Source organism: Dromaius novaehollandiae, chromosome 2, assembly GCF_036370855.1.
Source record: "Dromaius novaehollandiae isolate bDroNov1 chromosome 2, bDroNov1.hap1, whole genome shotgun sequence".
Lineage (NCBI taxonomy): Eukaryota > Metazoa > Chordata > Aves > Casuariiformes > Dromaiidae > Dromaius > Dromaius novaehollandiae.
In genome coordinates, this window is record NC_088099.1 from 142925026 (window position 1) to 142952918 (window position 27893).

Here is a 27893-nt window from a genome sequence, read left to right on the forward strand (position 1 = left end):
AACCCCTTTATTGCACAAAACAGATTTTTGAAGCAGTCTCCTCCACACAAACTGGGATGGCATGATTAAGTAGCTTGCCCCAAATCAGTTAAGCTAAAGCGAGAAAAATATTCTGAGCCTCAAACTCAAAACCCAGTGTTTACATTTTAAGACCATGCCCAGTCTTGAAAACGGGCTGTGGGGATGGGGAAAAGAAAGAGAGGGAATTAAAAAACAAAGCCTTTCGGCATTCCTACTGAAGATCAAAAGAAGGAAATTTTAACCAACATACTATTAAAATTCTTTCTTTGGTATGAGTGAAGTTTGGACTACCAATTACAGAAAAATTCAGGCTCTTAAAACAACAGATGTCTCCTCCATCTCCCAGTGTGCCGCCTCTTTATGGCTGCAAAATGAAATTAAACAATATTCCAAATAAATCAACACTTCCACTGCCTCTGCTGTGAAACCAAGCTGCCTGAACGGCAGAACCTTTGACAATCCTGGTAAGCTTCATTCCCGCAGTTGGCCACAGACAGCCTGTACGGGTGCCGTCACTGACTACCACGCAGAATTACATCAAACGGTGCAAAGTGACGCTGGTATGCACCGGTCTTCCTCAGGAAACAAGGGCCCAACAATGAACTGGACTAGGCTTATCACACCAGCTCCAACTTAACGGCTAGCAACAGATTCACAAGCTACAAAATGGGTGAAATACTTCCTTATGCTTTCACCAGCAGAGCGTGTCTCTGAAAAATCCCGTTTGACCAACCAATCAATCAGCACTGATCAATCACAAATAAAGGGAGGCAGATGAACACACAAATGCATTAAGTAGCTGAGGAATGTCTATACAGTGCTACAGTAGTGAAGTACACAAAATCAGAGGCCAGACTATAGCAATGACAGGACATGAGGAAACAAATGGAACGGGGGAGGCAAAGCTGCAATCCTAGCAGACACTGCTGTTGCATATAACTCTGAATAGCTACCAGTGAGCTGGCTGAGCAGTGCCCATCAGCCACTGCAGGAAGTCAGAGGTGGCTATAAGGGAGCCAGAACGGAAGAAAAAGAGGAAGCAACAAAACTTGCTACCATACAGCTTTTATAAAATGAGTTGAAAAAGCACAGGTAAACCATGAACCCCTTCGAGAAGGGGCTCCTTCCATACAGGAGAAAAGTGGTAGGGACAAGTTTGTGACGGTTTGGAAAAATAAATCATAGCAAACTAATAAAAATGGCTCTGTGGCCTATCTGCTGTAACAGCAGTATGTCTGGAAGGCAAAAATACTGACAAAAGCTAGCTCAGCAGTCGTAGTTAAGCCACACCAGGTAAGAACTAACAGCATACCTGACGAGATAAAGCGGCAGACGCTACAGAAAAAAAAACAGACAAATGATGACTGGAGGAGGCTGCACAGAGTTTAAGAGCTGAAGTCTAGAGCTTACCTTCCAATTTACAAAGCACGTAATTTATCTGACATCTGTGGCTCAATTCAGCTGCTCACAAATAGGCTCACATACACATCTCATGACATTTAATACTACAATTTCCCATACATTGGAATGGCAGATATGATGCGAGACCAAAGTCTGTACCCTTCCAGCTGGAGGTCAAGCGGGGAATCCTGGGGATCCCAAACAGCACTAAACAAATGTTTTGGCAACTGAACCAAGCATATTGAACCTGCATTTTCCAGGCTCAGTAAAAAAATATGTAAGTAATTCCAATATCACCTTTAACTGTTTATCAGAAATTTCTGAATTTTCAACTCACTTCCATTTCACTCTTTGCATAACACAAGCCTGTGAGCTTTTCAAGGCTTGTATTAAGAGGTTCCCCCTTCTCTTACCACTGTAAAGCCATTATTAAAACAGGTTTAAAACTTGTTTTACAAGCCTCTTACCCAGAGAGGCTCTCGCCCTCTACAGCTATTATTATTGGCAAAGCTTTTCCACAAGGTGGCATACTCTCCAGAGAGACATATGCTGAAGTCAGTTTAGGCAAGAGAATTTTTTTTAACTGCAAACAAACAAAAAAGTTTCTCTTACCAGCATTCAGTCAAGAGACAGCAGAAGGCAAGAACCACAATGGAGACTGGGGCTAAGAATAAGGGTAGGAATTTCTCTTTAGCAAGCTGCACATAAGATGAGAGATTAACAAGAAGTAACTTCTCAATAATTATTTTTGCACCACTCAAGTTGTGGTGGGCCAGGATATCAGCAAGTTATGTCACCAGCGAATTTCAAGAATTGCTCCACGTCAGTGAGGTACCCGGGCTATGCATGATGGGCTCTGCCAGAGGGCTCAGAGCAGCCACACTGCTGTGCACAGCCATCCCTCCTGCAGCCTAGCATAGGCTCCAAGGGAGAAGGGGGGGAAAGAGATCCTATAGCTCCCTTACATATCCAAGAAGCTCAGTGCAGTCCACAGGTATTCAAAGGACCATCTAGTCACTTCAGATTATCTGCTTGGTCCTTCAGTGTAACAAATACCACAAGGATTCCTCAACGACAAAACAAAACCAAAAAAACAAAACACACACGCTGTTTCACTGCATTTACATGTTTATACTAGGATAGGGGAGGGAGAACTCACCTCCATTTGGAGAGCAGCAGTGTCCTGGTCATAGTGTCCCATGATATTTGGGAAAAAAGTCATATTATAAGCCATTCCCGAACATCTGGAAATAGTGATCGGCTCACAGGTGAACAAACTGTGCCCGTGCACCAGAGTCAGCAGGGAAGCGCAGGTCACGGAGAGCGCCAGCACTCCCATTTTGCCACGATCTCCGACCTCAGCACATCGCTCGCACGCGCTGTCTGCTCGCAGGGATAAAACCACGCATCCTCCTCTCCTCCTGCCACGGCGGCGGGACCCAGGCCGGGAGGAGGGCGATCAGGCTCCTCGCTGCTGCCTCGGGCACCTCCCCATCTTGCCCGGCTTCAGGAAACCCCGCCGCCAACTCGCCAGCTGCGGAAGCGAGCAGAGACGAGCCGCCGTCATCCCCGGCCGGCCGCCCCGGCCCGCGCACGGAGCCCCCGGGCGGAGCCGGCTGCCCGCCGGCAGGAGCCGCCGCCGCCGGCCGAGGCCTCGCGGCCGCCCCGGCCCCCACCTACCCCGCAGGGCCCCGTCGCGTCCCGCGCCTCGCCCCGGGGCAGCGCCGCGCCTCGGCGCCGCCGCCGCCCGGGCCCCGCCGCCCCGCGCCGGCTTCCCAGCCCCGCCCTGCGCAGCGGCGCCGCGGGGGCTGGCGGGGACCCGCCCGGGAGCGGGGGCTCGCCGGGCGCCGCCGCCTGCGCCCCGCGCCTCACCTGGCCCCGCGCGGCCCCTCCCCTCCCTCCCCGCCGCGCCGCGCCCGCAATGGCCGCGGCGGCCGGGCGCGACCCACAGGATGTGGCGCCGAGGGGGCGCTCGCGCGATACTTGGGCGGCCGGCGGGGGCGGGGGGCGACGCCCTCACCTTTCCCGCCCGCCCCGCTGAGGGGACGGCGCGCCCCGCCCCGCCCCGCCCCGCCCCGCCGCCCCCGCCTGCCGCCCCCCCGAGAAGGCCCCGCAGGCAGCGCTCGGCGCCGGCGGGAGCGCCGTGCTCAGGCCGGGCGTTGCCTCCCCGGGCGACGCAGGGTTCCCTCCTTCGCAGGCGGGAGCGGTGTGTCCGTTGGCCGCATCCGGCCTGATCCGAATAAACGTGCACAGCTAGGATTTCCAGACCAGCACAGCTTCCACAGCGCTCCGGCTGAGTCAGTCCCCGGGAGCAAACACCCAGAAAACCAAGTGGAAGGGGAAATCCTTCCAAATAATATCTGACACTTAGGTTTTAATAACCATACTAAATATTAGCTGGGCAATGTGTTATATAAACATTGGGATGGTTTTCAGAATTTCAAATATCAAGAATGAACTCATCCCTTCTATCAACGTAATTCTGAAATTTGTTTCCAGATGAGCATGTTACATCCAGTAAACCACATCACTGCTGAGTTCTGCAAGTGCTCTGCAACCGGTCGCCAGGGCATTTCCCTTGAAGTGGGTGGCATCTAGTCTACATTCATGCAAAAAAGGCAGAATCAGTGCAGGCGCTAATTAGATCAGGATGCGGCTGAGGAAGAGTTAGACATCAGAAGTCAGTGTGGAACAACCAAATTTAATGAAGGAAAAGATTTTTCTTTTTGGGGGGATGGCTTTGCTAAGAAAACAGATGCTGTGATGAAGACAAAAGAAGCGCTGTGATGAATCTCCAGATAAAGGAGAAATACCTGACTAAACCTTCCAGGTTTTAGTTGTCTTCCTAGAGACCAAGTTCAACCACGATCTGTGCACTGTCCACTTCTGCTCCTGGCTGAGGCGAGGCCATACAAATACATGTCTGGTAGCATTTAACCATGTTCACAAGCAGCTAGGCCTGAGCTAAGAAGACCTGACTATAGAAATCCTGAAGATTAGTCTGCAGAGACAGCCACATTTCCGTGCGTGGAGCCACCTGAGGTCTCATCAGGCTGGTGCTTAGCCATCTCACTAGCTCCGCGCTGCAGTGCTGGAACAGGAAACTCTGGATGCCGAGACATGCAAACCTAGTGTAGGGATGGTTTAGCTGCGTTCAGGGAGCTCTGCATTTCCGCTAATATGCCCCAAGCTAGTCTGTGCAGAGTCAGGCATATTTATCCATAAACCAGATAATCCGTCCGTAGGTAGCAGAGAGTGTCAAGTTGCTCATTGTTATTCAGAGGATCACGAACATCTAAAAGCTCTCTCTTCATGCAGATCTTTTTTGTATAATTTCCTATGCAAATATATACAAATATGAAAAATATTCCAGATTCCCATATGTGAAACCATTTTGGCACCTGCATGAATCATTACAAGGATTGTACCTACCTGCTGCAGATCCAAATAGCTCTGCCATTTGAGCAAATGGAGTAACTTGATAGCTGTAATGGAATTAAATTTGCTATATGAACAAGCAACTGAATGGGGAGGTGACTAACATTTTGCCAGCAGGTCTCATAGATTACATTAATTTAATCTTGTTATTTTCAGGATATGGCAGTTAATGCGTCCTAGTGGTGCAAAGACACTTACCTACATTATTCTCCGCCCTTGTTCCAGTTCTCATCCTCCAGCTGGCTTCTGTCCTAGTCTCTCTCAGTAGCTCCTTTCCCTTTTAGAAATATTACATTTTTCTTTTCATGAATTCTGGGAGGCTCCACACACTGTGGTTCGAGCAAACACTCTCCCCACTCAATTTTTGAAGAAGCAACTGTAGGACAGTTCTTGTTCAGCTGTTGGAGCTGCTGAGTTAACCTCTGCTCCTGGGACACGGTCAGTTCCTGGGGTATAGAGAGGCTTTGTACAGCACGTGGCAGCGTGTGTTCAGTGCAGATTCAAACTCCAACAGGTTTTTACTGATTTCCTTTTCTCTAGTTACATTGACTACATTTATAGGCATTTTCATGGGAACGGCAACAGGCTTATCTAGGACAATCTATACCAAATGAGAAGTCTCTGCTTCCCAGTATATAGGGTCTACAGAATCTCAGCCAAACTTCTGTGATAATTTTGATGTGGGAAAAAAAGCCTGTCTTACATAATTTTCATAGAAAAAACAAGAAATCTTTCTTAATGAGAAATTTCGCTGAAATGACCAGACAAAATTCTGAGGAAAGGAAATTTCAGCCAAACTATGGAAGTCTGTCAAAGTAGCAAGCAACTGAGTAATAGAGTATTATGAAGTTTAGCAACTTGAACTGTAAGCTTTGCTAGTATCATACCGTATAACGTGATACCTTAGTTCCTTCTATTGGAATGCATTTTCATGCATGGATTAAATCACTAAACCACATGTATGGCTAAATGACATTGTTTTCCTTCCTTTAAAGCACTAGTGTTTTTGCTATATGACTGGAAAAGGTAGAGAAAAGGAAGGATGAGCCCTTTTTCCAATCACACTATTAATGTATGTTGTTTCCTGACAACCTAGTTGCTAAGCAAGTTACTCCAGAGGTTTGTTCTCAGAGCCATGATCTAAGTATATTTGTTTCTGACTATATAAAGGCCTCGACTATCCAGAGCGAGGAGCATGAATGCTCTCACTGGTATCTAGCAAAGCACTTTTAAGTGTGATTAAGTATTTTAAGCGTGTGCTCAAATATATTGCTGATTAGAGATAAGACTACTCAGATGTGCAAGTACTTTGCTCACCTGGCACCTGAGATATTGTTAACATTTCAGTTAATGTAATAATAATTTGCTGACCTTTCTCTGGCACTGCTTCAAACAGTTATAGTCTAGCAATTTTTAATATGAAAAAATCAAGTGATCTAAAGCCTTGTTCAAGTCTTGGGCCTCCACAGATGTCTTCGAACAGATTTAGCAGTGGAGGTTTCGGCAGTGGTGACGGCAGCTCCCTTCCAAGCTCTGCTGGCTGCTGCGCCTGCCCGAGGGAAGCCATGCACCGGGACGTGTGCAGGCCCTTCCAGGCCCAAACGCTCCCGTCTGCTTTCAACGCACCCACATCAGAAACGTTAGCAGCTTCCCTGGGCTTCGAATTGAAGCACCTTTTGCTCGCTCAGCTTTTTGTGGGTTCACCCCTCCTGGAAGGGCAAAAAGCGGTGTGACCACGTTCGCCAGCTACACGGACGTGTGAGTGCTCCACACGCTCATGCGCTGGGGAGGCAGGATCTGAAATGGCTGGCAGTCAGCTGGGAGCAGCGTGCCTCTGAGGTACGAGCGATTTAGGGCTTCGATTCTGCACACCACAGTTTTACACTGGCTTGAGCTTTCTCCTGTCGGCACACCTGGAAAGTACATAATTGTTGTAAGGTTCATAATGTTCTTATTATTCTGCATTTAAGACACGCTATTCATAATTTGGTGGAATATAAAAGGAGTGAGTAGCCAGTAGATGGCACCAATAAATCCTGTTGTGAGACTTAAAATTGAAGTGTCATTCTTGTCTTGTTCTCAAATGCATTTTGAAAATGAAGGAACTAGATGAAACAGTATTATTAAGGAAATTTATTTTAATTAGTTTACAATAATAGTCAAGGAAAACATTTCAGTTTATAAACTGAATGTATTTTCCCAAGCCAAAACGCTACCATTTAATTGAACATACAGACTCATGAGAAGGGCTTAGTAAGAACATACAGATGTTCCTCAATAATTTCACAGTTATTTAGTAAATCTGGTCTTTGACAAGTTAGCTCCTTCTTAGCGTCCCTCCAATCTCATGAAGCTCTTTCAGCTTAAACCTTTCTTTATAATACATTTCTTCCATAAAGCCTATAAACTGTAACCCCGCCTCCCCAACCCACAACAGCAATGAAAACCAGAAAAGCATATGGAGAAAGCCATAAAGTTTATGCATTGCTACGTGGCAACTACAGTCCTGGGTACTGGGAACCTGTGTCATCTTCACTCAACAGAGTATGACCTAGTTAGACTTTAGTCCTTCAAAATATTGTGGCTGTGTTTGTGGCACCCACACAGGTCACACATAAAAAGATGTTTATTTCCTTTATGCTATAAGGATCTCATGTTTCGTTTGTCAGTAAATGACAACACTGTGCCTTTGTAGTGTTGCTTTAATAAAATAGTGATTATGTTAATATTATTCCTTTCCCAACAGGTTACCTCACCTTACCTCAGTTATTAAGCACAACGTAAGCAAAACAGGACATACTCTTATAAAAGAGTAAACTTTCCTCAGAGCGATCAGGGAAATCTCATTCTTTGTGGCCTACTTATAGCAGACCTCTTTGTGCCTGGGTAAATCTGCAGCCTATCTCCTTGGGCGACTCTAGCAGTAGCAGCAGCTGTGGGTATGTTTGCCCCGGTGGTGCTCCTCTTATCTCGTTCTTGCTGTGGCTCAGGCCATATTTCCTTTGGGCAATGTCACAAAGGCCGGCGGAAAGGAAATCTGTGCTACAGAGCATGAGTCATTTCCAATGCAAAAGACCAATACAAACCAGGCGCTGTGTTACAGTGGGTGAGCGAGGTACGGAGGACACTGATAGCAAAATAACACATCCTGAGTTAATGGGGTATGTTATAGTTTTGTGTGCTGTTCCCTCCAAAATACTGATGCATTAACTTGAGCTGAACTGTCCCTATCTATATGATATACAATTAGCAGTGTGGGATTGAATGTACACATATTTCAATTGCTGCTTTTTAAATTAGCAGTTTAATATATTTCTTGAAATGTCCAAATGCCAGGGATACAACAAAACAATAGTTTTTGAAGCTCAGACGCCAACTACCATGAGTTGCAAAGGTGCTAACAAACAAGTTTAAGGCAGACTAGTGAGCGTCCACAGCACCGTTCCAGGGTATTGGTAATTACACCCATCCCATAATGGGTATTGTCTTCACAGCATAACAGTACAGTTCTGCAGTGACTTCTCAAGTTGTAGGGAACTACAGAAATACCTTACACAAAAAACCAATCTGTCTGTAGCTGTACCCTCCGGCATCTCCTCCCAGTCAGATTTTTCTACTTTTCCTGAGAGGCCAACAGGCAGTCTAAGAGGGGGTGTCAAGATATATGTATGTATTGTACTGCTCATTTTAAAAAAAGTGTGACTTGGGTTTGCTCAAGCACATCTCCCACATGTTTTTGAGAGAACAGAAGTATATTTAAGAATTCAGTAGCACTGACCATTGAAGCAAGTGGGATAAATGTCATTTGAATTTGAAGAGAAACAGCTTAAAGAACTGACCAGACATATATCAGAAAATCCTGAGCTAGTAAGAAAAGATCATCAATTTACTACTTGAGAGTTCTATAAAGTGATCATAAACATAGAAAATAAGAACTGTCATTATCTCCTCCTAAGATAGTAGCTTTCTACCTGCCTTGAAAGCATCCAAAATAGAAGCTCCCAATTATTCATATCTGTGACAGTGGACTTCCAGGACACAATGTGCTTGAGACTGTAGGAAAGACTCCTTGGTTAATCTAACAAGCGGATAAGCACAAGTAATCAAAGGAATTTACAAAGTTGCCATTCCTTGGCTCTGAATGGCTGACCTCTCGGATGAGACCTGGTGTTTGACCACCCATGTGGTAATTTCTCATTGCTCTGCAAAATTACTAGTTTGCTTAAATCACCACTGGAAGGTTCTCTGACATGAAAAAGGCAAATTTTAAATCACTGCCGTGTCTTCTAGAGACTAAGCATGGAACACTTAATTGTGTCATGAGATGAGCTCAACTTGAGCGTTGAGCCTGAGAAGCAGTGTTAACAGGGTTGGGAGAAAAAGCTGGGAGAAAACTTTACAGCAGATGTTGGTCACAGAAGTGCTTGGAGTTACCACAGAAATTGTCTCTCACTGTTTGTATCCTGCTGAGGCCAGGACAACAGGACTTACTGTACCCTCTATAAAGAAGTAGGACTACATCAGAGATACTTGACTGTCATCAAATTCTCCTCCTAAATGAAACAAAATGAATTATGCTAGTGACTTTGATCAAAAAAGGATAACACATGGTCAGCTCTGGAAGGATTCATTTATGGGTTTTCCTAGGTATGTTATTAAAAGTAACCTAGACGTACAAGACTACTCATTTGTAAGAGCAGAGAGAAATGAAAAAATACTGCCTTTCATGTGAGGAATATCACATGACCTCTCCTTAGTCCAAATTCAGTCCATTTCCAAATTCAGCTACGGAGATTGGCAACTCCACTTCTGAAGACATCTCCCCTAGCATAACTTGTGTTCAGAATGTCAGGGCTCGCCCTTCCTAAGCGAGCTAGCTGCACCACATTGCATAGCCATGAAACTTGGCTTCCTATGCATCCAGCAGGCTTACCACCAGCTCACCCATTGGCCTTTCTGGTGTGCCATGTATGGCATTTTTGTCTCACACATGGCAGGTGACTATCTCAGCAGACTCCACAAAAACTGTCTGCACACCCCACACATTGATAACCACTTGCCACAAGAGTGTGCCGCTCACCACTCTGCTCTTGCACTTGCCATCGCTACTGCTTTTTAGTGCCTCTGCCACTGCTGTGGTTACTGCTCACGTTCATGTCAAAGACACTTCGATGCCATCTGTGGTCTGTCCTATGCCTGACTCCTGCTCTTGAACAGGATCTCCCCAAGAGAGCTGGAGACATCAATCCTGACAAGCGGAACAGCCATCCTGGGGAAGCCAGTGTATGGGCAGGCTGTAGCCAGAGATGTGAACTGCCAGTTCAGGTTGATGAATCTTCACAGGGGAAGTCACCTGAGCTACATGCCTGCCCATTTCCTCATCATCCAGATGAGATTTGTGACCAAGGATAGCAGTGCTGCTGGTGAGACCAGGATGTGCCAACCACCAGGGATGACCTGGTAGATACAGAGGTCTTGTATATAGGGACTGTCTACAAGAGCTGATGGAGGCAACTGGCACAAGCCCATGTCAGCTTGCCTGTGAGCTCTGAAACCTCACCATCTGTAAGACTATTGATTAACAGGCAGCCAGTTTATGTCTGCAGTGAGCATGATCATGGTGGAAGTTTCTGAAGCCATCATCCAGATTGTTTATCCTTGAGTGCACTGGCTGTGTTTATAAATTATAAACATTAGACTAGTGGAAAGTAATTTTGATAACTTAATTTTGATAATTTTGGTAATTTAATATTGCCATAACTAGTGGATATATAGTATTGTGTCTATTGCTGTAGGTGTCTGAATGTATCTGTGTCTTCCAATGGATTATTATTTCTGTAAAGTGGCAGAGTTCAATAATAACCTTAAAACAAGGATGTACGTGTGAAAGTTGTGCTAATAAAACATTAATTAGGTGATCAGTAAGCTACAGTTTTAAGGTGGTTGAAGAAAAATAGGAGGTTGTAGCAGAGGTCCCTGCAAGTACAAGCACAGAATGGTAGTGGAGGCCTTGAAAGTGCAAGCACAGAATCATACTAAAAGTGCCAGGACTGTAAACCCAAATCACAGATGGTCAGTACTAGTCATTAAAGAAAAATAAACCTGCAAATTGCTAAAGAGAACAAAGAACAAGCCTCCAAAATAAGTAACATATAGCAAATTTAGATATAGTATGGAATTGCTGAAACAGTGAGGAAAGAGTAGATGAGCAGACTGTGTTAGAAAATATATAAAAATGACTCTGAACAGACCCAGAGTGAGATCAATGTCATACTTCTCCCAGAGAAGTGGAGGAAGAAACTATCAGCATTAACATCATATTCCTCTCAGTGGAGAACTTAGGATACTGATGACTTGCTGTAACAGCTCCCTTCCTTAGCGGAGAAGACTGGGGCCATTGGCCATAGGACCCAGAGGGGCAAGGAAGAATGAGCATGAGCTGTATCATCATTGGGAATGAACTGTAATAACTGGACAATTTGGACTATCTGCATTAGTATCATTGTAACTGGACTAATAATGATTCTTTTGTTATTAACACTGTTAACACTTCAATTAGACTAACAATAAATTCATAACTGTGCATGGAAGGTGTGTTTTTTAGCCTGTAGAGCTTGCACTGTACGTTTGGTTCTTTGCCCTTGAGGGCTGGCTGTTAACATGCAGTGCAGTCATTGATGGAGAATGCAGGCAGCCCTTCTGAGAGCCCTGTGGCATTTTTGTGAGCAGTCCTTCGTAGGCAGAAGCCTACAGCAATCACACAAGACCAGAATGCAGCTCACATGTTCCTGCGGTCCTGGCGAGTATCTCACTCAAAGCGTAACGATCGATTTTACCTAGACTGTAATTTCTGGTGCAGAAAGATAGTAGTCGTAAGTTGATAATGAACACATTCGTCATGTAGCTGAATGGACAGACTCAATGAGCTGAGCATGTGTATATTGGTGGACAGAAAGGAGTGGAAAGAGTGGTGAAAGTGGAAAGAGGGGTTTATTGCAACGAGATGTGCATGAACATATGCAGCACTCCCGGAAGGTCAGCTGGGAGAGAAACAAGGAATTCTCCCTGAAGGAGGGGACTGGGGACTTGCAAGATAAGGGCTTAGACTGTGTCTGGACTGCCCAAATGGCATTGACCAGGAATGTCGAAAGCAGGGGATGATAGGACCTGGCTTGATGATGTGTGAAATGATGTGTGCCCCCAGGGGAATGAGGAAGACCTAAAAGCCTGAGCAAGCAACAAGTAGTGCTCAGTCCTACAGCGGGGAGATACCATGCACAGGACCAGTATGGATGAGTCAGTATTTAAGGTGAATGAAGTGTTTCCTCTGAGTAGTGACTGAGTGGGAGCTGTTAGTGTTAACCTTAGATTAGCTGTATTTGCAATCAACAGGTTATGTATGTCAGCGGTATCCTTGAGGTTGTGTGGCCTTTCTCCAGAGGGTCATGAATGAGAGGGGGCCTGAACAGGCCTGCTAAGACTGTCAGTCCCTCTTCTGCGTGGGCTCTGCCTGCTCCCAGGAGGGCCAGAGAGCGTCCTCTCGACTTTGTGGGTTTCTGCCTCAGTTCTTGGTAGGAGGCCAAAGTTGCCGTCTGTATCAAAGCTACATCTACACTAGTCAATTGGACATATCCTTTTTTTAAACTGGCTCTTTCCCAGTGCGATTAAAGCGTTGCTGTGCAGCTCACAGGAGCTGTTTGCAGCGTGCTGCTGAGGGTCGGTGTGCCGTGCCCGGGGTGCCGTGCACGGCACGCGGGGAAAGGCAGGCGGCGAGCCTGCTGCGTGGGGACGGGGACAGGGACAAGCAGGCACAGCGGTGCCCCACGGCCTGCACGGAGCAGCTCCTGGGCCAAACCCTGGGTTTATCGCGGCTGGAATGAGCTGTTCTGTTCCAGAGGAGAGACTGGGAGGGACCGCACGTACGGGCAGGGCAGATGTTCTGGGACTGGGCTCTAGGAGCAAATCTTGGAGCTAAGTGATTTGACAGCATGGACTCACCCACTGATAAAGTGCATTTGTAATATGAAATGCTAGTGAGAGCTTATTAGAGGGAATTAAAAAGACCTAGATAGTACAGGCTTAAGAAGCTGCCTCCTTACCAGGGATGTGAGTGATTAATCTGTTGTAAGAAAACCCAGCAGCTGGACGGATAAGCAGCGATGACAGTAAGTGTGTCTGCATGTGTGCTGGATAGTGCGGCCAAGTATATGTTCTGGAACTTATTCTTTTGTATTTATTAATTATTATCCCAAATTGTCAAAGATTGCCATGCTGTCAGCCACAGCCAAGGGACACCAGCTCCATATTTAGCAGGTCTGAATTCCCAGCTAGAGCGGTAACCTCCTGCATTCCAGCAGTGGGTGTAAAATACTTGCCTCAGCCTACAAATTTAAACATGCGATTTCATCTGAAGCATGGTCTCGAATCAGAAACATAAATAACAAGTATCATTTGCATAGAACACTATAACTTTACATAGTTAATATTATAAATAGTAGAACTATACATAGTAAATATTTAACGCGTGACATCACAAGAGTTCCCAGCGGATATGCTACTACTCGCATGGGATCGCAGCTGGACTGTGAAGTGATGAGACGTAACTTTGCTCCTCCAGATCAGGGCTTCAGATGACGGGCTTCAGCTTCCCCACGTCCGCCTCTGAAATGTGTACAGTTAGGCTAGCTGTGATACAATCATGTGTGGACCACGTGCTGCAAAAGTTGTGTCATATTAATACTCCAACTGAAGCTGAAAAAAATCTTTTCTCTGGGAGAAGCTAATCTGAGGATAAGGTGGATGCTACCACAAGGGCTGGTTTAGGGACATGGGCAAGATTCAGCTCTCGGCATTTTTCAGTTCAGATCAGCCCTTCATGCCTTCAGTCTGGCAAAATGAACATTGAGCAGTTTACTAAAACCTGGAAAGTTTTATCTGCATTGCAGGAACAAATCCGATAGCTTTCTTTTCTGGTAAGAGCAGAGACAAATGACCATAAATATTCTCCATGGTTTTTGCATTTCACAGCTTCTTATAGCTGATAAATAATAGGCTGCTGTTAGCTCTGGTGCTTTTTCTTAAGCTGCTTTTTGACTGTGAGCAAATTGCTCTTTCTATCCCCAATAATGCCCCAAACATATTTCCCCTTATCCAAACATGTGGGTGTTTTGCAGAGGTTAATGGAAATTAAATCAAAGCTGAATAACACTGATCATAATGCAAGAGTGTGCAAGCAAGGCTAATTAATACAACTGGCAGCACAGCTCAGTGCTGACCTGTGACCCCGCTCACTTTTGTCTCCCTCAACCCTATTTTTTTCCTGAGCAGTCACTCACAGCAATGTAAAAGTGCTTGTTTCAAACGATCCAGCCAGCTTGACAGGGAGAGATTTACAGAGCAATAACGCTTTTTTCCCTCAGGACTTAAATAATGTTCAAGCCTCCAGAAATAAAAGAAAGGCTATTACATTCGCCTTTCTGCTTTCTTGCTTGCGAACACCCTTATTCTACCATAAAGATTAGAATATTTCTTACATTTTAGTCTTTGCTGAGTTTTTTTATGCTAGGAACTGTTGCAAATAAACTGAAATTTTATCCTGTTAAAGTGACATCAACAAATATTTTTTTCCTGTGAATCAGCTTACATTTTATCCCACAATAATAATTAATGATTTACCCACAAGTTTCCCTACAAGCAAGAGAATGGCTTTTAGCTTTAGATAATATGCACAGACTACCTGAGACAGTTCTGAAAATGGGACCAGAGGTTGATGATGGGTTGGACAAGAAGTCTTGCACCTCTGCATCTTCGACCACTAAATCTCATTTCTTTCTGGTACCTGTTCCACATCCTTCATCAAGAAACTCTGGAAAGGAGGCAGGTCAGAAAGCACCAGGGCAAAGTGGGATGTTTGGCCTGAGGCCGTTGAAGGTTTAATCTTGAAACAGTGCGGTGTTCTTCAAAACATGAGGCCAGATTTGCCTCACTGTGGAATAAAAACATGCTGCGAATGCAGGGTTTACACAGTGTCGTAGAGCACTCAGCATGCCAGAAGCTTCACGACTAGCAATGCTCTGAAGAGCCAGGCTATGGCTAGACCTGGGCACTTCTACTAGGTGGAGGAGAAACCGTCTTAGCCCTTTTGGGGCGATCAATTCAGCGTAGCAAGGCAGGAGGGAGCAGCCCCCGTTCCACCTCTCGGTCGAAGCTGCTCGCCATGGAAGGGCAGCAGAGCTGCCGCCTCTGCACGTATTCCCTGCGAGCACGTGAGGAACCGGGTCCATGGCACCGTGGTTGCTCCTGCAGCGCCTGCAGCGAGCTCCCCCGTCGCTCCGTGCATCAGCAAGGGCTGAGGCACAGGTGAGCGCCCGGATTCGGAGGGTGCTGCTCTCCGAGTCGCCGTGTGCTGTTATGTGTCTGACTGCTGCACCACGGTTTCTGTGTCCCCCCCAGTTCTTTCTTTTTGGCACATCCGAAAGCTGCTCCTTTGTGCTAGTCTTCCTTTTCGGCAGGAAACACACTAGCTGCTGTGTCAGCATCCTGGCCACGAATCAAAGAAGAATGAGCTGCTTCTCCAAGTACGCCCTAGGCATAGGCAATTAGGGTAGGGGTGGTATTTCAGCGAGAGGAGCCCTTTCTGGCAGTAGGAAAAAATATCTTAACAACTTCAATTCACTGGAAAGGTTTTAGAAAAAGCGTTACCTGTAGAAGTCATGGATTAATTCCTATAGCACAGGTTGAACGATGCAGCGGCTGTTTTCTCAAAGCTGTGCTTTCCAATGCAGCCAGGACCATGTGTATTTTATTAGCTATATGTTCTATCTGCCTTATACATTTACAAGTCCTGCGCCAAATATACAAGAGCAATAGACCACATCCACACTACTCTCCCCAGTCTCTGATTCCCATGCTGGACACAAACCAGGCTGCTCATAAGGTTGCTCATCCTTTGCTGCTGGGGTCTTGGAGAAGGCAGATCTTTGTGACAGGCAGTTAAAACCTTTGCTGCTGGCCTGGGCTATGCACTTTCACTGGCAGGAGCTTTATATTGTTGTCTTCAGCATTGTACTTGGCTGCCATTCTTTCCACATCACTGGATATTTTTTTAATTCTTGTACTAGTCAGTCATGATTTTGTTGATTATTTCAGTGTCGCAGAAAACTCTAAACAGCACAGACATGTTGCCTTTAATGTGGACCCAAATGCACAGCCCTCACTAATGTCATGCATATATTGGTACAGCACTGGGGATAAAAACGCTTTTTGCACTATGGTTGATACTGGCAAGTCCCTTAAGTGTCACATTATTAACAGCAAGCGGAATTCACTTCTTGCTACCTCTTATGCTATTTTTCCTCTTCCCCTCACGTTTGGCTACCTTTGTAGCACTCATTCATTGCACAGTCATTTTTCCACATTCTAGGAGGGTCTCAAACACATCCAAAATGATGAAGATCTTCTGCAAGAAGAAGAGAAGAGCGCTATACCCCAAAGCCTGAACTGGGACTCACTGTACCTCCCGCTTGGTTTTTGGCAGTAGCATTTTGCTAATGCCTTGCTAATGAACATAGCATGTCCTGTGGCCATTCCTCTGCCTGTTATCTGAACTTCGAGTAGCGCTATGATTCAGAAGTAAATGTTGCCATTTTTGTATGTTTGAATTTACACCTTCTTTTCTCTGGTAATTTTCCCAGTGAAACTTCCAGAACAGTTCTTCCCTAAAGTCATGCCATACAGATTTTCTCCAAGATTTCAAAATATTCCTCACCAACAAGACCCTTATGTTGTGCACATGGCTAGCTTGCAGAGTCGTCCTCATCCAGCTTTTCCTTGCTGTTGGCCATGCGCATGCCTGTGCCTTGTCTCAGAGAACGCCATGTGCCCTTTGGGACAGGGACTGTGTCATTTGTTTTTATATAGTAATCTTGGTAATGAACCTTCAGGGTGCAACCTTGCACCCTATTTGAAGAAGGGCAGATAGCTGTTATTACCACCCAAGGAGAAGTAGGGCTTTAATTACACGAGCGGATCATGCCTGCCTAGTATTTTACCTCCTCTTATCCACAGACATCATAATTGGATCTGTCCTGAACAGTACAAAACTAATATAAAATGCCTATTATTCACTAGTTGCCTCAAGGAAGAGCTATTTGGAAGACTGGAAGAAGACAACTTCAGGTTTCTAGAAAATTTAATAGAGTAGGGTTTTCTACAAGCTGCGACAGAATGGCCACATGAAATGCAGAATCAACTGTCCCTACACCATATAACAGTTATTTGCCTAGTCTGATCTTACAAAAATTTCCTGCACAATCTGTCAAATACTTATTTACCATTAATGTTAGTTTTTTTATTTTCTAACATTAATCTTTCCAGCTTCACCTTAAGTCCATTTCTTCTTCATCCCAGCCAACACAAAGAAGAACAGAAGAATGCTTCCCATCACTTTTCTCTTTTCCGCACTAAGCAAGCACACTTCCGCAAGTCTGTCCTGGCGGACTCTGCCTTCCAGCCTGCTGATTGCTGGTGTTGTTTTCTTCTGGACTTTCTCGGAGTGAGGTGCCTGGAACAGCCAGGGTGCTTTAGCAGAGGCCTCATCAAGGCCACTTAAGGTGGAAGGATTACTTCAGGCGTGTATTGACATTCCTATTTATACTGTGAAAACTCAGTGAGTTCTTGTTTCCCAGCCCCCAAATAATAATCTAATCTTATTGAGAAAATGTCTTAAGTTCCCAATATCTTCTCCTTTTGCTGTTACAGCAACCGTGAATTTTCCCATTTATAATTATGAAAGCTACAGTTCCTCCCATTTTTGATCTTATAAACCCTCTTTGGCAAATATAGCAGTTTCCTATGGTGAGAATATGTATTTTAGCTCTTTTCAGTGTGACTGTGCAGTCCATGAGTCACAGTTTGAGACCATCAAGTACAAAAATATTCTGATTCCATAAGGAGAGGAAGTGGGAACCATTCATTATACCTTCTCAGTCACTGGTCCTAATTTTTAAAGATAAATCAACAACAAATACAGGAATATTAAATGCACAGAGTAATAAGAAGACACATCAGTCTAAAAGATTTTATTTTTTTTCAAATTGAAGGTCAATCTTCAATAATTTGCAAAGAAAATTAGAGTACAAAAATGCTCCTTTTATTCTGCTTTGAATCCTTATTTAGATAGACTATTCATATTTCCAAATAAAACTAAGCCTGCTTTTTCAAACACCAGTTCTGTGCACAAATGATATAGCTCATTCTTTTCATAAGGCATGTTAAATACATTTCAATTCAAACATTAAAAGATTTTACATTGGTGTGACAGAATTAAAAACTCAACTGAAAGGTTCACAAAAACCATGCATGAAGTGCAGAACATAATTACCAATTAAAGACATTACAGTGTACCCACACACAGACATGCAGATGTGAATATATAGGTAAATGAACACACAGGTAAATGAACACACTAGGAAGATCAAAAAATCTGTTTTGTATGTGATCTTAGTTACCTAGATAACAAGAATGCATGTTTAACCCAGTACTTATATACTGCCCACACAATAATTGTACTTTCCTCCTTTTTCAGTGAATGATCATTTTTGCTGCACAGTACAATCGTGTGTCCTCCAATCAATGGCATGCAGTAATGCTGAAATCATGACATACACGAAGCAAGTGTAAGGGACAAAATCAAGGAATAGCAAAAGATGGGAATTCCATTGAGTTACAGGAGAGGATGAATTTGCCTAATGTTGTCTACTGGTAGCTGTGGATCCTTTCTCTTCTTTATCCAAAGGCTACTTTGTTTCCAAATTCAAATGGTCATTTTCAAATTTATTTTAGTGACTCCATTTCTCATATGTCAGAAGAAAATACATTTTATGTGTACATACATATCAGAATAAAGTCCTGTCTGGATGTTGCATTGGAATTGTGGAAACATAACAAAGTAAGTTTGTTTCTATTCAAAACCTGAACTAAGGTAAATCATAAAAACTCACGCAAGGTTGGCAAATAATTTCCATGGAAAGAATGTTGTTTCAGGGCATCTGTACAAATCCTCCTCTGCAGCCAAAGAATGGGGAACAAATCATGTGGCGTAATACCTTGTGTGGGAAAATCACATTTCAAAAGTCCTGTCATATAAGACGTCAAAGATTTCAGCAGGTCCTTTATCTAAAAGTATATGTCTTCTAACATGGTTGTATTATTTCCTTCACTTGGGTCATTTATATTTTAAAGATCCTAGCTGAAGAACAGACCCTGTAGATAAGACTCTTCACTCCTAGAAAGGCCCCTGGAGTGAAGATGTCCAGATGATTCTTTGAGCTTGCTTCCTGCATGAAAACCAGCACAGGAAACTATTTTTAGTACTTTTAATTTGTCTTAAGCAGTATAGACTAGACTCTGTTACCCTTAATTACACTGAGTGGTATATTATTTCATAAACAAACGGGTCGTTTCTACTACTGGTTGTCTCTAGTAGAAGCAGAGTAAAGAAAACATAATATAACCCTAGGTAAGCACACAGGCAGAGTTCATGTCTCCACGACACAGTCTTAGTTCTGTTGAGATCACTGGGAACTCGTGCCTGAAGAACAAGCTATTGAAGACATAATGTAATGTCTTTTCGATTACTTCTTAACAAAGAAGAACAGTAATATGTTACATGAAAACAGGTTACAAGGTTGCTCGTAACTAGGCATGGTTCATAACACAAAAGTCAGATCTATCTTTGAATGCCCTAAAATTATGGTTCAGGATGTAAACTGGTTGTTGAGATCTTGAACTAGCTCAAACAAGTTACCATGAGCAGACACAGGTGTCAACCAGAGCAGGCAGCTTTCATGACTCCATAACTGCCATCCTGATGAGGGACGCGGCCAGCATGAGCAAGGTCTGTGGTACTGCACAGATAGTTACACGCCAAGCCATCCCCTGCCAACCATCCTGTCACATCTCACGCTCTGAACGTAAGACTCAAAAGTCTGACTCCCTGCTGACTGTTCACATGCAATGAAGGCTACTTCTCATACCTTTGTACAATGCAGCTCTGCAGTCTTCCTCCTGCTGCGTGAACCAAGACACCAGCTGCATCTGGTCAGCACATCATCATGAAAAAATTTCTTAGCTAGTAAATAATCGCATTGCTCGAATTCCCCTATCTTTGCATCTCTTCACTCCAACTTCGTAACCATCCAAGACAACTCTCTGTGGAACAGCTTCTTAAGTAATGGCAAGCAATGAAACTTCCCTTTTGCCTTCTTTCAAAATTGGTTGTACCCTTACACAAACCAGCATCGCTGATTGTTTTCCATACATTTTCTGTATCATACTGTTTAATACTGTACTGTCTCTGCCAGTAAATCCTTTGAAACAGAAATGGGTTGCAAGTTTGGCACAGATCTGAAATGGTTCACTTTCTGCTCTGCACAAATAATGCAAGATCCTGAATATGTGCTTTCAATTAGATTAGTGCATGGTCAAAAACAAGAGCTATCCATTTCTAAATTAATACTGCTGAGCTGCTACAGCTATTGTTTATTGTTAGAGTAAGTCAAGTCCCTTCCTGTCCTCTAATGTTGCAAGCAAGTTGGCAGAGAGCCACAAGTTGGAAGGATAAATGTAGACAGCATGTTTTACCTGTACAGCATTCTTTTCAGTATTTTTTAGTTCTTCTATGTAAATGTGCAGCACAAGACCACTTACCAGATAACACATTGAACTGAAGAGAGCTTAGCACAGGACCTTTGTCCTTTTTTAGGACATCTAAAAAGAATGATTTGTTAAAAATACATATCCTAGTGTATGCAAAAATCTCTCACTGCCTCTGGATTTTGCTTTGTCTTTGTGTCGGAATAATAGAAAACAATTACTTACCTAAACAATTCCCGACTGCATAAACTTTTTGTACTCCAAGTAAAGTATTAAGTACTCACACAGCTAGCAGGAAGTTATTAAAATGATCCTAATATGGAATAAATTAGGATTCAGTTCCACAATTCTATTTATACTTGTTTGCCCAAGTGTAAAAAAGACTTTTTGCAGTTCATATACAGATTTTATTCCCAATCTCATTTGTTATGAACAACTTTTGAGTAGTTATTTTAAATGGTCCTCAAAGGATGCTCATATATGTTTGATGGGGGATGCAAATAAATTTACCTCTTTTATCTTTATAAAAGTGTAAGCTTACAGTGAATACTTCTATACGAAGAAGTAATATGTTAAATTCATTGCTGGATTTTACGACACTGAACATTTATATTCCTTTTAGCTGTATATTTATGACAAACATAGAGTGCTATGATACAGGATGCATACAATGCAATTAAATACATGTTCTGCCCATCAAAACAACTATGTCTAATCAAATAAAGTTAATTTTTGGAGCTATCATCAGTGGAATATTGTTTTAAGAAGTATGGTCATTGTCATATAGAGTGATCACTATTTTCCAGAGTTTAGCGAAGAGAGTTTGGATCTCAAAATAATTAAAGGGGTATGTCTAAAAAAGAGAGTAGCCAGAACTCTACTGGCCAGCTAATACTATGAACTTCAAGTAAGGCTGGAATATGTAAGTTATTGTTTATAAGACATAAATTCTGTCAACATAGAAAATAAATTAAAATTAAGTATTTAAAAGATTAATATATAAAAAGGTTAGTATATGACATAACTATATATAACTGATATATATAGCTTAAAAGAGTTATAATGGAAGCCATCCATGTGTCATTATTTCTGTGATATCTGGGTTTGAGTTTTATAGAAGTGAACTCTTTAAATGAACTCTGTAGAATTGAGTGTACATACTTCAAACTCCTTATGGCTAAAAATGCTGATTCATTTTTTCCTTTCCTGCTTTAAATTAAGAAGAACTATACCTCTCATCCTAATAGCAATGCAGAACAAGACGTCTACAAGTAGATAACATAGGACTTTGTAAAAACAAATGGCACAAATTTTGGCATATGTCCATGTAGTACCCCTGCATTAGACAAGTGACATGAGAACCTCGTAGGGTGTTTGCAGCTGTTTTCTGCAGGACATGTTTCTGAAGGCACTCGGCAGCAGCTGCCTACTGTAGTCAACACAGAACGTCTTGCGATCTTCAAATGCTACCTGGCTGATTTAAAGTGCAGCGAAGTATTTCTAGGTCCATCCTCGCTTTAGCTTTATGTCGTTAATTGATGCAATTCTTTGCTATCCTTCTGTCGCTTTGTCTGATGCTCTTTGTGACGTTAATGGTGACTTCTTTTGTGGGCATTTTCTTTGTGTCCCGTTTGCTCTGTGAAAGCGTTAAACAGTGCAATGAGTTCCACATTGACAGGACAAAGAGTCATCGACAATGACCTCATAATTTATGGAAACCACTGTGATGTGGAGCAACTGTCTCATTCAGCACGGATGTAAGCTTCTATGAGTGCTTTCAAGGCTATGGATATGAGCAGCCTTTGGAGCAACCCTTCTGGCTACCATTATAACATTTTTGCACGTGTCTTTTAAGAGCAAAGCAAATAAATCTGCTTCCAGTCCAGAAGTGGAAATTAAAGGTTTCCTTTGATGTCACTGGGAATTGAGTGTGACTACCCTGAAACAGAATTTTCTCCGCTTTCTCGTAGGTTTCTTAAATGAAAATACAGTTTCAAAATAGCACTTAGTTCTGCCTGCATATAAGACCTTGGTACAATACATACCTTCCAGATCTTCATCAAATAATTTCCAAATATTCAAAATAGTCAGTCTCTCTGAGGTATGAAAGTGCATCCTTAATTTAAACTTATCCTTCTTCATCTCCTAGTTTGTCTGCTTGTTGCCATAAGCAACATGTTATAATATGCAGTAAATTGGATAGGTCTAGCAGAGCACACTTATAATTGGGCTGATATAAACACAGAGCTGAGTTAGGTGTTTTTGAATGTTGCATCTCAAATGTTCATGAAATTATTTGTAAATGTAAATAATGCCAGGTAAATTAGGCATAATTTACCCGCTAAATAACACCAGGTGTAATGATGCCAGGTAAACCTCCACTGACATCAGTGGAAGCTACACTTATTCATCTGGGGGCAAAAACTGGGAATCACATTTGTGAGGGTGTATTGCTTCACACTTCTGCAAACTAAATTACATCTTCCTCCTTACTAACTTGCCCCCCAGTGTTTATACCCACTCAGTGTTTCTCCAAAGACTACATACATCACAAAAATCAAACTAGGTTATTGTCACGCATTGCAGTAAATAATCTGGATACCACCTTTGCTCTTGACTATTATAGTGCCTTCACTGTCACTAGTTTTCATCATCATCATCTTTTGCATCCAAGTCCTCTTCCCATTACCCTCATGAGAGGACACTAGGAGGCAGATTTCCCAGGTGCAGCCTCGTGTCAAACCCTTTCCCATTCAACACCACAGATTGTAGCCGATGCTAAGGTAAAGAAGTAGGACGCTTCAGAGCTTGAAGCCTGAGAAAATGAGACACGGAGAGGTAAAGCAATTTACCCCACCGCACCCCATAGGCCAATGGCAGAAGCCAAGTCTCCAGAGCATGGTGTGTGTTACCTCACATGGTACTCTACAGCATCTAGAGATAAAAGACAAACTGTAGTCAATGTGAATATTCAGAGGAATAAAACATGCACATTTTGAGTTGTGGGGAACAGTAACATTCTCTTCTCTAGGCACCTAAACTTTAGGTGCCCAAACTAGAAACCTGTTCCTCTTACACTTCCCTAGTCAGTGGAGAAACAGAGATTCAGAATGGTAAATCAGAGCCGGAACCTGACTTAGACACTACAGCTTGCCTACTGTAGGAACCTGCATTTCTTTTTTGACTATAAGAAATTTAGATAAATTATCCTCCTTTCTTAGACATCTGCATTTAGATGCACAGAATAATGTAAATACCCTGCTTAGCATCAGAAATTTTCTCTGCACACTTGGCTGTAGCAGTACAAATATACGATTGAATCTATCTTAGGTAGAAGAAGACTGGAGGATACAATCAAAGCCATAGGACCCAAGTCAGTAACTGATACTTAACTGAGTAGTCCCATTACAGTCAACATCACTCATTAATATAGAATAATCAGGAATTTGCCCATATTTCCTAGTAAGTCTAGACGCAGAAGCAATTTTTCAATTGCTTACAAAATAAAAAAGAGAAAAATCTTTTCCAACAATATGTCAGATATACAATAAAATTCTCAGGTGTGTCCAGGTCTCTCACAAATTGAATTAATAATTATGTTAGTTCTGTTCAATCATACTCAATGTGACCAATTATTTTTTCTCTGTGGGCTAACGGTTAGGACAGGCATTTATGTTTTCATTTGTAGCAAACTTCCTGTGGCTCTAGATGTCATGTAGATGCAGAACGTGGAGCGGTACTTCTGCAGCTGCAATATCTAGTGGAAAGATACAGTACAATCTATGTCACTGGAGAATACTTCCATACTTCAGGAGTACTGAAGGGAAGATATTATGCAATGAAGGTTTAAAATAAACACACAGGTACCAACATGTTTGCTGTTAGCAAATGCAAGGTAAAATTTGATCCACATTCCCTTTTTCATTTGCTCAGTGCCTCTGGGTTTAAATTTCCCTTTGTCAAGGACCTGATTCACAAGAGGAAACACAGCTTACTATGGGATGGTTGTAGACATTCCTGTTCCCACTATCCATGGGAAATTCTTGCCATCTGAGAAACTGAGGAAACAGTAAACCAGCTGTAAGTTTTGGATTATTTTAATCTGCAGCAGTTGAGCAGTTGCTACATAAACAGTGCAGCAGTGGAAACCTACGAGAAATAGGCAGGGTAGACAGCCAGGACAGGAGAAATCTGGCACCAAAGCGTTATGTTTTCATACATTATTGTTACACTGGATGATCCTTCTACAGAGTATTCAGTAGGTGAGGGGGAGAAGGACAGAGGATCTGATCCAGGCCTGGTGAAGCTACTGAAAAGACTCCCATTGACTTTCTTAGGCTTCGCATCCAGCCTTGAATGAACCAGGCTTCATGCAGTGAATACGATTTGAGCAAAGCAGTAATTAAGGAAAAGTACAATCCCTTTCAGATTATTAATCTAAACGGCTTGCACAATATATGACATAGCCTGATTGAGTTGAAAAACAAAGCGTAGGGTTTTTTTGCTGTGACAGGAATGTGAGTTACTCCAACTGCTGAATAAAACATCAATTTTGCGGCCACTCAGGCATGACAACTTGTCAGAGGTGCTAGGCTTAATCAGGCTGTGGCTGTGCTGCAACTATTCTATCTTATTCCAAAGCATTTAATAGAGTTTGACTGCCGAAAGGAATATTGTTACAAAAATAATTTTGATCTGGTTGAAGCTAGTCCTGAGCACCATGGAACATAATTACAGTCTTACCTCTGCGGTTCTGAAGCTGCTGGGCCTCTGCGCCACAGCTCCTGTGGTGGGAACCGTGGGGTTCCCACACTGAGGACCACAGCTGGGTCTTTTCTCGGTGTTCAGAATTCCAGTTGTGGTTGATGCTGTAGTTACACCTGTCTGAGTTGATTTTCCTTCTTCTAAAATACCTAGTAGGGATAAATGAAATTGTGTAATTAATACTATGTAGCAGCTTATAGCTGTGGCTATGGCTTCCTTCTATTTTACCACTTTTTTGTAATAATGAAAGTCATAAAAGGTGTTTTATGGTGCTGCAGTGAGAGCATTCTACCTCCTTTGGTAACCTTTCTCCTTATGTTTTCCATTATTTGTCCTTTCTGCTGTATTCATTGCACTGTGAAACAGTGGCTCAGAAAATGGGGAAAACTGTTTAACGTGTGCAGCATGTTAGTCGCACTTTGTCCAGCTGCAGATCCCCGCTGGCTACTGATTGTGGAGTTTCCACACGCAGAGCTGCTTGCATGAGTGAGGGCTTAACTAAGGACTCAGAGGCATGCACAAAAAGGGACTTCCCTTAAATCTGCTTGAATTATGCTAAATGTAGGGGTCAGATTTCAGTTGAGACCAATGTCGATAGAGAGATGGCTTTATTTATGGCCCTGAATGCTTTTTTAATCAAAAGTTCAGGAAAGAATTCAGGAAAAAATAGATTTTATACTGGTTAGCTATCAATAATCAAATAAGTGATTAATTAATATTTGCTTTCTGCTCTAGCTGCATGGCTAGGCATGTGCTGTACAATATGACATTGGCCAGCCTAAAAGAATTTACTCATTACACTGACAGAAACGAGTTGTCATTTATGGTCAGCCCGGAACACTAAACATCTGGTTGCAGCACCAGGTCTGAAATCCAAATATGGATGGATGGTGGATGCATCACTGTAGCTCTCAGTTTTTTTTTTTTTTAGCAAAGCTCATTTATAAAGAGCTTTATGTTCTAATATAAAAAAAAGATCGATTTAGTAATAAACTGGCAGTGCAAGTATCAAAACTGGAAGAAGGAAGTATTCACTGATACTAAAGGAAAAATAAGTGTGAGGAAGAACAATGACAATTTATTGCTATTTGAAGTTCGCATTGCATCGTCAAAACCCCTTGCCCAGAGTCAGGTGGCAAATCAAGTACAGTATTACAAATATTAAAAATGAAATAGAAGTCGTCCTGACTTCTGTCCCAGGAATCTGTAGGAAAAGTTGCTTTATCAATAGAAAGAAACACCAGCAGCAGCTTGCTAAAGACAATGACTGAAAGCAATAAAGCTAATTGAAATAGCAGTAGGAGGCCATGTCAAAATAGCTGTTCCAGCTAGAGTAAAAGGAATTAACCAAATGTTTAGGGTCTTGTTATTGAAAATGTGTAAGGCTGTGTAAGTTTTAAAAAGTCTAAATAAAATTTGTCACTGCATTTCCCTAAGCAGTCAGAAGATGGTGTTAGAGCTTTCGTAAGCTGGTTTATCTGGTAGTGTTGATCACCAAAAACAATACAAAAGTATCTACTTCTTGATAGAAAAAAATGTTTTGAAACTTTAAAATATTACACTATATTTTAAGTAAAAAACCTAAAAAGTATCTCAGTCTTTGAAAGCTACCTTTTTCTGCTAGATAATAAAACTAATGTTCTCATGCCTAAATCTACAGGTAACTTCCCGTAAGGCAACGGCAAACCTCACCTCTCCTCCATCTCCAGAAACTCCATACCTACTCATATTTTAGACCCTCTACATTCCTACCACTCCCCAGAGCAAGAGGAGAGGCAGAAAAGTGACTTTGTGCAGAACAATAAATTTTATAGACTGATCTCATACACAAAATCAATCTTCAGGAAGGGAGATGGAGAGGTAATTAGTCATGAGTAATAACTCTAAACCTAGTATGTAGTCACGGCACAGTCTACTTATTCAGCTTGCAGTGGAGCTGTGTGAGCAAGTTTGAGAAATGCTTTGAACAGGCAAAATGCTCATGGCATTAAATACTAATTCCAAAATTGAGTTGCAGACATTTTAAACTTATATGAATTATGAGATTTTCCTTCTGTGGAGTCATCCTCCAAAATTACTTCCCACCATGTGCCCCTTTGGCCATCTGGCCTGTAACTAAGCCGTCTTGTGAAACAGATGTCAGCTGAAAAGCAGCTTTGTCATAAAGTATAATTGTTCATTTATCAGATGATTGTCTTGCGCTTACAGTCTCTCACAGAACAATTTTCTTTACATCAATACATTTCCGTAAGCTGATGGAAAAATCTCAATCCAGAGAATGGTATATTTGCTTCATTTTTTGGCCTCTGTTAGTTTGCAGCTTGAGCATCATTCATTGCAGGAATGAGATCTTTCTTCCCATTACTTGTCAGAAATGAACCAGATACCAGCATCTGAGCCTTCCAGTATCACTCCCAGTGTATCTTTCTACAATAGCAGGGTATCTTAGCAGTGCAAAAAGCTTTGTTATTTTATTCTGTCATTATCATGTTTGCTATCTGGAAACTAAGAAACTCTCTTAGAATTCTTTTTCATTAGCAAATAGATGATTTACAGGGTAGGCAACAGTTTAGACTTCAATAATTTGCTCTTTATATATGAGCACTGAGAAGACA

At 42.5% G+C, this 27893-nt stretch overlaps 2 protein-coding genes across 7 annotated transcripts in view; both read right to left on the reverse strand.

The window, feature by feature from the left end:
* FZD6 (frizzled class receptor 6) overlaps positions 1 to 3365 on the reverse strand; it is a 29200-nt gene extending 25835 nt beyond the window's left edge. Inside the window, exons 1-2 of one of the 3 annotated variants that reach the window (XM_064507630.1) lie at positions 3295 to 3365; positions 2582 to 2956 (exon numbers count right to left, since the gene is read on the reverse strand). In XM_064507630.1, coding sequence (XP_064363700.1) covers positions 2582 to 2761 — 180 coding nt within the window. In that variant the 5' untranslated portion in view covers positions 2762 to 2956; positions 3295 to 3365. Of the gene's footprint in view, positions 1 to 2034; positions 2056 to 2581; positions 3060 to 3294 lie in introns of those variants that run through there. The other 2 variants (XM_026119627.2, XM_064507631.1) reach the window with 2 other exon arrangements.
* Positions 3366 to 17924: 14559 nt separating this feature from the next.
* Positions 17925 to 27893, reverse strand: part of BAALC (BAALC binder of MAP3K1 and KLF4) — a 28098-nt gene continuing 18129 nt past the window's right edge. For 2 of the 4 annotated variants that reach the window (XM_064507633.1, XM_064507632.1), the window contains 2 exons: positions 25258 to 25427; positions 17925 to 22150 (listed from right to left, as the gene is read on the reverse strand). In XM_064507633.1, the coding sequence (XP_064363703.1) occupies positions 22046 to 22150; positions 25258 to 25427 (275 nt within the window). In that variant the 3' untranslated portion in view covers positions 17925 to 22045. Of the gene's footprint in view, positions 22151 to 22194; positions 23449 to 24509; positions 24573 to 25257; positions 25428 to 27893 lie in introns of those variants that run through there. The other 2 variants (XR_010387991.1, XM_064507634.1) reach the window with 2 other exon arrangements.